This window comes from Habropoda laboriosa, unplaced genomic scaffold (genome assembly GCF_001263275.1).
Source record: "Habropoda laboriosa isolate 0110345459 unplaced genomic scaffold, ASM126327v1 scaffold33, whole genome shotgun sequence".
Classification (NCBI taxonomy): domain Eukaryota; kingdom Metazoa; phylum Arthropoda; class Insecta; order Hymenoptera; family Apidae; genus Habropoda; species Habropoda laboriosa.
Genome location: NW_017100187.1, coordinates 2,304,089 through 2,314,883, shown reverse-complemented (window position 1 = coordinate 2,314,883; position 10,795 = coordinate 2,304,089). Strand labels below are relative to the sequence as shown.

At 30.1% G+C, this 10,795-nt stretch overlaps 3 protein-coding genes across 4 annotated transcripts in view; 2 read left to right on the top strand and 1 right to left on the bottom strand.

Annotated features, from left to right (window-relative positions):
* Positions 1-750, top strand: part of LOC108579491 (protein KTI12 homolog) — a 1,287-nt gene extending 537 nt beyond the window's left edge. Inside the window, exons 3-6 of the mRNA XM_017943035.1 lie at positions 3-51; positions 127-265; positions 345-407; positions 553-750. Of these exons, the coding sequence (XP_017798524.1) occupies positions 3-51; positions 127-265; positions 345-407; positions 553-750 (449 nt within the window). The remainder of the gene's footprint in view (positions 1-2; positions 52-126; positions 266-344; positions 408-552) is intronic.
* A 672-nt stretch (positions 751-1,422) lies between these two features.
* On the bottom strand, positions 1,423-4,229 carry LOC108579576 (carnosine N-methyltransferase). 2 transcript variants are annotated; one of them, XM_017943149.1, is made up of 7 exons: positions 4,104-4,229; positions 3,352-3,577; positions 2,797-2,954; positions 2,517-2,657; positions 2,278-2,440; positions 1,970-2,203; positions 1,423-1,901 (listed from the first exon to the last, which is right to left on the bottom strand). In XM_017943149.1, exons 1-7 carry the CDS (start codon positions 4,208-4,210, stop codon positions 1,731-1,733), a joined length of 1,200 nt encoding a protein of 399 aa, XP_017798638.1. In that variant the 5' UTR covers positions 4,211-4,229; the 3' UTR covers positions 1,423-1,730. The 2 variants fall into 2 exon arrangements, with proteins under 2 accessions (XP_017798638.1, XP_017798639.1); XM_017943150.1 differs by having other exon boundaries at positions 3,370-3,577.
* Positions 4,230-4,995: 766 nt separating this feature from the next.
* On the top strand, positions 4,996-9,639 carry LOC108579634 (phosphatidylinositol 5-phosphate 4-kinase type-2 alpha). The gene is made up of 9 exons (XM_017943220.1): positions 4,996-5,315; positions 6,163-6,260; positions 6,723-6,833; positions 7,557-7,745; positions 8,273-8,411; positions 8,492-8,791; positions 8,861-9,036; positions 9,117-9,259; positions 9,325-9,639. The coding sequence occupies exons 1-9, from the start codon at positions 5,178-5,180 to the stop codon at positions 9,510-9,512; spliced, it is 1,482 nt and encodes a 493-aa protein (XP_017798709.1). The 5' UTR covers positions 4,996-5,177; the 3' UTR covers positions 9,513-9,639.
* The last annotated feature ends 1,156 nt before the right edge of the window (positions 9,640-10,795 follow it).

Below are 10,795 nucleotides of genomic sequence, written 5' to 3'. Positions count from 1 at the left end.
ATCACAATCTGCACAATATAGCAAAGAAATCTTTGATGCACTTGTAATGAGGTAAAGAAGATTATTATGATTTAAATGAAGCAAGTTTTTAGAGGGATGTAGTGAGATTTATAATGTATTGTATAGGTATGAAGCACCTGACAGTAAAAATCGTTGGGACTCGCCATTATTTGCTGTATCAGCGGAAGATGAATTGAAATTTGATGAAATTTATAGATCATTGTATGAAGTGAAGGCACCAAAACCAAATTTAAGTACACAATGTGTTAGTATTTGCATAAATAGAAAAATTAAATTAAAATTGATTAAAAATTTGTTTTTTAAATTAAAGTATCATATTTTAGCCACCATTGTCATCTACAAACTATTTATATGACTTGGATACGATAACTCAAGAAGTTGTTAATGTAAGTTGAATAAAAATTTTTATCTATGCATATGTAAAGTAAAATCTGTGATACTAAAAAGAGACAGCAAATCATGAATAATGTAGTTATGATAAATCTGTATATATGTCATTGTGATAGTCTGTATGTACTTCTTTTTATAAAGGCTATATTATCAGCTAAACAACTGGGTATTGACAGTGAATTTAAAATACCAGGCTATAACTTAACAGTACAGAACCCTTGTACAGCAGCACAGCTTATGAGATTACGGAGACAATTTTTAACTTACAGTAAAATGCAACAAATTGAAATTAATCAAATTGCATCATTGTTTGTACAATATCTTAATAAAAGTTCATAAATAGAACAAGTATTTGAATACATCATTAGGCCTAACTTATTTTATAATAATCTTGGCCTGCATGTATTCTGTATTGCAAAGTAAATGTTTGTTGCACAATATTATTGAACTTTCTTGTCATAGTAACATAACTTAAATATAAATTATTTTGAAATAATTAATGAAATTTGTGCGACATTAATCTTACATGAATATATCTTTGCAAAAATAGAAGAAATAATTAATATTACGATGAAAAATACCGGAATTCTAGAATTGCACTTCCTTTGTGATATTTATATTCATAAATTCAGAAAATTGGACAAGGCAACATCGGTCTTAGCAAAACATTGAATATGCATCCTTTATAAGATGAAGTTGATGATAAATGAAATTTGTTTTTAAAACAATTGGAAAAGAGCGTTACAAATGAAGGATATTGCATAGTATATACATGCAACCAAATCGAATTTTTTTTATTTCATGTTATCACGGTATTTGGTAAATATTTCAAACAATAAACATTAATAATATGCTAAATCACAAATATTGAACTCAAAAGGAAACTTGCAAAACTGTTATTAATGCTAAAGAAGATTCTCTAGTTTGAACTTGAATCAATTTCTGCCGACATTTAAAAAAATAACTGCATCATTTTATTATCCAATTTATTAATAACAGAGCTGTCACGTTTAGCAGTTACTTATACTGAAATAAAATCTTTGATAAAAAAATATGAGTTGAATTTTTAACTCTATTTAACGATTTTGTTTCTAGATTCAAATCACCTAATATTGATTTTATACTGTTCGAGGCTTGCACCTGAAAGCCTCAAACAATATAAACTGTAACATACTGGGCCGTGAAAGCCTGAAAACTCTAATATTGACTTGATTCATAAAGTATAACAGCTTTGCTTTCGTAGTAAAGAAACTATTATGTAATGCATTTACAATTACATCGAACTGTCTTACAAATAAAACACAGCAAGTTGTCAATAGTTAGTTTTCTTGTTCTTGCATACCATTACTTTCAAAGCCATTTCTATGACTCATGTCATTATCGATACGTCTCTTAGGTTTTCGACAAACAAAATATACACTATTATATTCACATTGCAACATACAATTAACATTCTGTGCATAGCGCGTTTTCACACGCGTTTCTTCTTTCTGAAAGTATAATAAATAGTAAAATTTTATTCACTATTTATATTTTTTATTGTTACAAAGTTAATTACCTCTAATTGAAATCCAAAGCCTTGAATTACATCACGGACAACGTCGTAACTTGGTTCTATTGAATCTTCCATTGGCATATCGCTGAAGTGATACAACAGTGGCCCAAGATTTATCCATATACCTCCTGGCTTTAAAATTTTATAGATAGTCTCAATAAATTGTACAACATTATTCGCGCAGTCTATAAAAAAGCAAGTCGCAACACAGTCCCAATGATTGTCTTCTGTATAAACCTAAAATTTATAAAATATTTGTAAAGTAAGTTTTTAAGATGTTTCCTTACTTTTTCATGCATTTTGATATTAACCTCCAGAAAATCGCCTGCTGCCATAGAGAACTGTGCATTTTCTGGAAGATCACTAGGATTTACATCTGGGAAGAATACAGCTTGAGTTTGATGTTCTGGTTTTAAATTATTCATATACTGATGTACCCATGGATGTACTTGATATGAATTTACCCCCCTACACCTTAGAAGTATTAAGGATTATTAGTTAAAGTCGCTGTACATTAATTAATTATTGAAAATATTTAACCTTTACTCACTTATTTAATACAAAATGGGAAGCAAAGAGCATGAAGAGAGAAAATTCATTTCCTTGGCAAGTATATCCACGTCTTGCAATTTCATATGCTAGTCTTCCCAAACCTGCTCCAGGTACTAGAATTTGCACTTCTGATGGTGTACTGGAAATTTACCTATCATTTCATACTTTTCTGAACTATGTTTTACTACAACACTGTAACTATTCTAAATGTCTGAATTTAGTTTAATAAAACATTTTATTCATGTGCAATGTATTCATAAAGTTTGAAAGATTCATACCAATATTCTGCTGGAAATTGATTCATAATTTCATCTATGATAGGCTGATAGCACGCCATGCGTTCTTCAGTGCCTTCTACACTCCAATCGCGAACCAGGTGCTTAATTGTAGCTTGCACCTTTTCTTGATCAGCCATTACTGGACGAGGATTTAATGTCTGCAATCAGACCTACCTATATTTTGTACAATAGAATATACTTTTATAAAAAAAGAAGCTTGTTAAAATGACAAAAAAAATCCAAGCTTGAATAAAAAAATAGATAATATATTTCTTGTTAGAAAGATAACATTACAAAAATGATCTTATATATAGACATAGGGAGTTCCTTTCTTTTGACAATGTTAATGGTTAAGTTAATTTATAATAGTTAGATAAGGACCTATATGAGTGTTACCTTTGTAGCTTCAATTTTGACTGAGATAAAATAAAAGACTATATGGCAATGTGAACACATTTTTTGTAAATATCTAATATACTATAGGATTAATAGAATGAATTGGTGACAATTTCAAAAACATATAATATTGTACAACAGGATATACATGCCACACACCAGGTAAACTTTTCTTACACTGTCAGTCTGTGCAGTAGCTGGGCTCACATTTTCAAAAATATGTGCTACATCCTTTATGATCAGCTTAATTATCTCATCATTGTTCTCAATACACCTTTTAACTTCTTGCAGATGTTCTCTATACTTTGATAATAGCTTCTGGTGATGAGCAGGAAGTGATAGCAAATAGGATTCTGTCTTTTTAACCCTTATTAGTGAATGATTTCTGTAAACAAAAAAAAATTGCAATATGAAGTGGAGTTCATTAAATTGTTACACTTATGAATTGTATTCTTATATATTTTTTACACATTTTTATATATTTTTGTGTTATGCAACTATTAATTTAAGACTGATTCATGAAGAACAACAATTGACAAACTAAAGACACTAATACTTTACTTGATAGATTTATGAATTTTTTCTGCTAAGCACAGATCATTATACCTTTACTTAAAAAACAATATCATAGTAACACAACCTGAAATACAATTCCTATAATTATAGAACAACCATGAAAAGCTGCAAATAAAACGTCATAACGCAATACGATATCATCGAAGGTTAAGTAATGATAGTTAAAATTTTCAACGACAATCGGAAAATCATGAACACGACATCTTATAAAGTTATTACAAGTACTATGTTCAATGAAAATAAGCAAAAAGAAAAACAGCAATAAAGATAAGGCCGAAACATCGACTTGAGGATTAGAGTCGATCAAACGAAATAAATTTTCATGATGTACTTACTTGTAATATTTGAAAGCCGAGACAATACGCTGAAAATGTTTCCTTTCTTCCTCGTCTTCGTAATTGTCGTGCATTTTTTTTGGATAAGGATTCGACATTGTTTCCATTTTTATATTCGAACGTGGAGCTTAGTATTTTAATGAGTTTTTTAGCACGACGTTCAGTGGCGGCTTCCTTGGTGCACGCGTTATGAGGCGTTCACATCATTACGATAAATTATTCTTTAAGGCTAAACCATCAGCAAATTTCATTTATCGACCAAAATATGTTGAAATTGATAAGTTTCTAGCATGTTTAAAGAATGACAATTATTTTTTAGATGTAAAAAGGATAAGGTTATTCTGTTGTGCAACATGTAATGTTGTTTTTTTGTAAGTTGGATCGTTTCGTAAATTATATAGAATGCTTACGATAATTTAAATCTGTTTATTATGCAAAAAGGATAAAGACAATATATCCTTCGATCTGATAAGATAATATAAGTTTTTATCAATTTCATTTCATGACTTTAGTATTATTTTGAAAATTTTATTATTATTAATAACAATTATAAAAGAAAATCAATAACTTGTAAGTAATGTAATGTAAGTAATAAATGTTTCTGGAAAAAACTGTAAGAATAAGTTTTGTCATGGCTTGATTCTTTATTATGGTTCTGAAATTCATAATTTATGAAATTTAATGGATCAATAAAATTTGATTGATATTTTTTGTGGAATAATTTAACACTACTGTAACGCAAGAAATCCGAGTGAAATTTGTTCGCCACAATTGGAAACGGTGCCAAGGCGCAACTCGCATATCCGCAGAGTTTCTATAGCTGTTGCAATTGCAGGTAGGATATGGTCGTCCTCGCCATTTTTAAAAGGAGCTCAGTTGCTAATCAACCGCGGTAGGGTACACTTGGGACCTCACCGCTATCATCATATCAAACTTGCGACTTTTTTCCGCGTTAGTGTCGCCGTATAAGGCATTTCACGATGACGACAGTATAAGTAATTTGTTCTACTCTTCGTTGACTGTGTAACAGAAGTGTTATTAGAGCTACTCGTAGCAAGCATCAACGCGAGAAACATGTCCAGTGCACCGCAAATGTCTAGCGGGCTTAGCAAGCTCAAAAAGAAACATTTTCGAGTTAAACATCAAAAGGTTAAGCTATTTCGTGCGAATGAACCTCTCCTTAGTGTTTTTATGTGGGGTGTCAATCACACGGTGAGTAGTAACATAACTGCGTGACAGCGTCGTACGTCATCGAAATGCCATTTTCTTCTTTCATTCCTTTGAAACTGAATAGAATCAGAAATTTATGTAAACGATGTATTAATTTGTTAAATTGCATTTACATCATTTTTTTTCCACAATTTTCTTTGAAATCGAAAATATTTAAAACGCATGATGCCGCATATTTCTTCCTTATGATTTGCAAATTTGAATTGCTTTTACAATTGCGTTTTCAATGTAGAAATGATGTAAATTTTGTTGTCAACTGTCGGAGGAATCAAACGGTATATATTTCGTTTGATATATTTTTTAGTAAATCATCATGTGATCATATTTATGTTTGTGGTCATGTTGTGACTGTTACAGGTACCTTATGTTTATTTCGCCTGACATAAAAGTTTAACTAAATAGTGTTTTGATTAAAAAATATTATGTATTTAAGAAAAATTACATATAGATGAATCGTTTTACCAAGTAGTTGAATTATTTCTATTATATTTTCACATTTATTTGTTTAATTTAAAATAACAAAAAACTGTGGAATCATTTAGAATCAGTTGCCTTATAACATAATACAAAAAATATATACAATTAGTTTTACATTCATTTATGAATGGTGACATTTATGTACACAGATATATAATCTCAATGTATAGAATTAATTTTTGGGCTCAACAAATATAAAATTACCACTTTTGGGGTATATATATTTAATTTTTAATTTTTGTAGTGAATGTTTAAATTATTTTTGCACTGATTTCTCTTTCATTAATACTGATAACAAAAATTTATTTAGAAAATTATCTTCATTTAAATGTTAACATTTAACATATTACAGATAAATGAGCTTAGTCATGTTAATATACCTGTAATGCTCCTGCCAGACGATTTCAGAGCTTACAGCAAGTTAAAAGTGGATAATCATCTTTTCAATAAGTGAGTTGTATTACACTGTATAGCAACATGTGTTTTAATCTAAGATTAGTTCAGATGATAAGCATTAAAAGACTGCACAAAATTGAAATGTAGTTAATGATGAGTTCAACCATAGGGTTAATGTTCCATCTAATGTACGAAAGAAATCATTAATGTAAATTTAAAGCAAGCAACTTGTGGTAGTCTATTCTAAATATATCGCTAAATACTGAATTAGTAGGTTGGTCACTGCTTTTAATAATAGAATCAATGAAGGTCCTCATGATCTGAGAATGTAGTTAATGATAAAGATATTCATAGCTTTATATTCTAATTTAAGGGATGCTTGTATACTTTGATAACTTTGTGTAGATATTATTGAACATCTAGAAGTATGAGAAGTTTGATTGTATTATATGTTAAAGATTTCTATTGTTTAAGCAAGGAGTAATTAATATTCATTATTTAATTTTTTTGTTTTAGAGAAAACATGCCCTCTCATTTTAAGATCAAAGAGTATTGTCCATTAGTATTCAGGAATTTACGGGAAAGATTTGGTATAGATGATTTGGACTATAAGGAATCAATGACAAGGTAAAAGATAATTTATTTCATATTTCATGTCTTTCAAATATATGCATAAAGTTCATTTCAGAAAATAATTGGAAAGTATCATTAAAATAATTGTAAGATCCAACATCTATTTGAAATATATTATATGAATAAGAAGTAAAGTGTAATTTATTTCTTAAATTTCTGTCTTATTACATTGCACTGCATGCCAAAGATATGTTTTATGCTATGTGAAAGCTTTCTGCATAAGTTTCAATAACTGTATAGTACATATAGAGCATTTGTATGCATTACAATAATTTGGTAAAAGTTTCTTTACTTGTTCTGCTATATAGCACGTTTACTTATTTATAGAATATTGTAGACTTGTAAGGGTTTTTACTTGATACAATCTTGAAGGAAGATAATCTACCCAATGACTCATAGACAAATTATTGTAATTAAAAATTTTATAATAATATTTGAAATTAGTTTCTATTACAATATATCATCTAAAATAAAATATTTTAAGTTTAATGAAAACAGAAATACAATAAAGAACAATGTAATAGCAGGTAATATATTGTGACTAACATTCTTGCACTGATATAAATCTATGTACATATATATATATATACACACATACACACATGCAAATAATATATTTCCATCATTTCTTTATACATACACAGTAGTACCTTTTATTTGAATGTAGTAAATAAAAATTGCAGATGGTTAATTGTAATACAAGAATTTTGATGCTAGATGTCGGGCATTTAATCCTTCCCTATCAGAGAGGCATTGGGATTTGGCTAGAAGTGGAAAGACTCGTGAATTGGTTCAGCGCTCTGCTACTACTCCTTCAATAACTCTTTCTCCTCCTCCTATTTTTTTACAAATTCCAGTCCTAAATAAACCACTGCGTTCCTACAGTTTTAAACCAAAGCGTCTGAGGTTAGCCAGGCTTGATTTTCCATTTTATGCGTGTTGCTTGTGGCTAACACGTTTCCATGAGATCTTCATTAATTGTAAAAAATCAGTACAAAAGAACATAACTGATTTTATAAAATATTCTTTTTATACTACTGTACTAGCATAAATAAAATATGTATTCACAATTAAATATTTACAAAATGTTAAAAATAAAATTGTAAGAAATTACTCAGAGTTAAAGCATGAACTTTCTTTTTATTTATGTATTTCTAGTTTGATGTATTATTAATCTGTTTTTATTTTATTATCATACTACATACATTATGGTGTAATATGTAGATATTTGTATTACTGTGAATTAATTATGCTGCATAAGTAGTTATCCTTTTCATATGCATGCTAACATATGTAGTATGTGTAGACTAATAGTTGTTAATGTTTTACAATATTGTGAAGAGAGACATATGTATTCCAAGAAGTGAATAATGTATTATGCTATAATGATAAAATAATGAAAACAAACTACAATTATTCTTTATCTCTTTCAGATCACAGCCAATATTAGATGACTCTTCTGGAAAAAGTGGTGCAAAATTTTATCAATCTTATGATAAATTGTTTATTATTAAAACTCTTACAAGTGAAGAGGTAGAAAGGATGCACTCATTTTTAAAGCATTATCATCCGGTATGTAGAAATTGATATTTCTATATAGAAAGTATATATGTTTGTCATTGTTGTATAAGACTAACATCTTACATTTACAGTATATTGTGGAAAGGCATGGAAAAACTTTGCTACCACAGTATCTCGGCATGTATCGTTTGACGGTAGACGGAGTTGAACATTACGTCGTTGCTATAAGAAATGTATTTTCAAATCATTTAACTACTCATAAGAAATTCGATCTAAAAGGCTCAACTGTAGATCGTGAAGCATCTGACAAGGAAAAGGAAAAAGATCTGCCTACTTATAAAGATAATGATTTTGTTAAAGAGGGAATGAAAATTTATATCGGTGAAGAGGCAAAGGCTAAACTTATAGAAACGCTAACCGCTGATGTCGACGTAAGTATTGTTTCCTTTTTGTCACATTTATGTAATTGCACTACATATATTAAAGAATTATTTTTACAGTTTTTAACACGATTGCATTTGATGGATTATTCGCTATTACTGGGATTACATGATTGTGCGCGAGCTGAACAAGAAAATAGAGAACGCGCTGAAAGGGAGGAGGAGGAGGATAATCATGAGGAAGAAGATGATAGCGAGTCTGGAAGTGGACTTGATTCACGAGGTCCAATGGGAGAGTACGTATTACATTCTTACAGTATTAAATGCTTTGTAAAATTCAGTTTTTAACATTTGTAATATTCACTGTCCTCATTAGTCGTCTATGGGGTTGGAGTGGCGTTGCTGGCATGGCAACGCCTCCTGAATCACCACATGCCGCGTTAATGCGTGACACGAGTTTACAGTATGAAGATGCAATAATTCCTGAATTAGATATTTATGCGATTCCTAGTAAAGAAGGTAATATTTATACAATTAATACTGAATCTCTCGAACTGACTTTCGAATTTTACTTTTTGTTTCAGGTGCACCTACAAAGGAAATTTATTTTTTAGCCATAATCGATGTGCTTACTCATTATGGTGTGCGTAAACAGGCAGCAAAGGCAGCTAAAACGGTGAAGTATGGTGCTAATGTCGATGGTATATCAACCTGTGATCCAGAACAATATGGCAAGCGATTTATAGAATTCATGAGCAAAGCTATAGAATAAGCTCGTTGTTCATTGTTGTTAAGCTTGTAAATTTGGACCGCTTGTTCGAAAGTCGTGATGACACTATCGCTTTTACTGCGTTTGCGTTTAGTGCATCGAACATTTGTTCCATGCACTTTGATGTTTGACCACAAAGATTTTTATTTTATACGTCGGTACTGTCGATTACATATTTCAGTATTCCTTATGACATTTACAACGGAGTTAGAAGCATAACGGAATTTTATGGATTACACACTCTATAGAGTAAATCTGTCTACAATTTTTTCAAAGGAATGTTTATTCATTTTTGTAACCAGTGACATACTTTTTCAGTATTTACTTACAATTTTTTACAGACACAATTGTTAAATATTGTGGTTTCGTTGTGTTCTTTAGTTTCGATTGATTTTCACTCTTCAACATAGTTTGCGTGCATTATGTGTACATGCAGAAACACGTGAAAGTTCTGACAGAAAAGTTTATCGCATATCTTCTTTGCTTTATGATGATACTCAACATTATACCCAAAGAAATGTTTCATATGCGTATTTGTTGATATCTATTGTTTCGTTATATTAAATATTGGTATATAAATAAGGATAACAAACGGATGTATCGTACTGTATCTTATATTGTTTTTGGTACACATAATGTACTATAAAAGCTGCGTTTAATACAGTCATTTGACAGTAAGTGATATGTAATACTAGTTTACTCGGAAATATTAAAATTAATGTTGATGTTACATATGATAATCTCAAATAAGGCACGATTAAGTGTTTCATGAAGGAAGCCTACATTTATCATAAAGAATCTCTCCGATTTCGTCAAGACGAACTATAATGCTTCTGGTCTAGTGTCTATGGTGTTATCTGGAATGTTTAAATATTCAAGTTAGAACGTAACTGCTTTTACGACGAAAACTTTCGTTTTTGGTAGGTCTAAAAGGAGGAGAGAAGTAATATATTATATGCGCAGAAGGTACTATATAATAAGAGCTTGAAACTTTAAAGCATTACGAGTAAATGTCAAAGTCTGTAAATGTCACCTCTTCTATCATTTCAGTTACCGCGAATCGGTGTTAGACTATCGATTCGTTTAATTCGCGAAGTACATTTACAGGGAACAAAACGAGTCGCATGTATTATGCACGATTCATGTCTCCTTTAACTCGTAAAGTGCTCAAAACTAGCCAATGTTTTGATTACTGAATTTAAGAAAAGAAGAAATATCAAATATATTTTTTTTACGCATTGAGGATGGGATGCCAATTTGCTTTATTCTCGAAGTGTATGGATTTG

Bases quoted from the DNA above. Each gene is read 5' to 3' on its own strand.
- LOC108579634 (XM_017943220.1), top strand. From the start codon at position 5,178: ATGTCCAGTGCACCGCAAATGTCTAGCGGGCTTAGCAAGCTCAAAAAG. The intron at 8,412-8,491 runs GTATGTAGAAAT...TTACATTTACAG, and splicing joins TTTTAAAGCATTATCATCCG to TATATTGTGGAAAGGCATGG. The intron at 8,792-8,860 runs GTAAGTATTGTT...TTATTTTTACAG, and splicing joins CGCTAACCGCTGATGTCGAC to TTTTTAACACGATTGCATTT.
- LOC108579576 (XM_017943149.1), bottom strand. From the start codon at position 4,210: ATGGAAACAATGTCGAATCCTTATCCAAAAAAAATGCACGACAATTAC. The intron at 2,658-2,796 runs GTATGAATCTTT...GTAAATTTCCAG, and splicing joins CAATTTCCAGCAGAATATTG to TACACCATCAGAAGTGCAAA. The intron at 1,902-1,969 runs GTAATTAACTTT...TTATACTTTCAG, and splicing joins GCTTTGGATTTCAATTAGAG to AAAGAAGAAACGCGTGTGAA.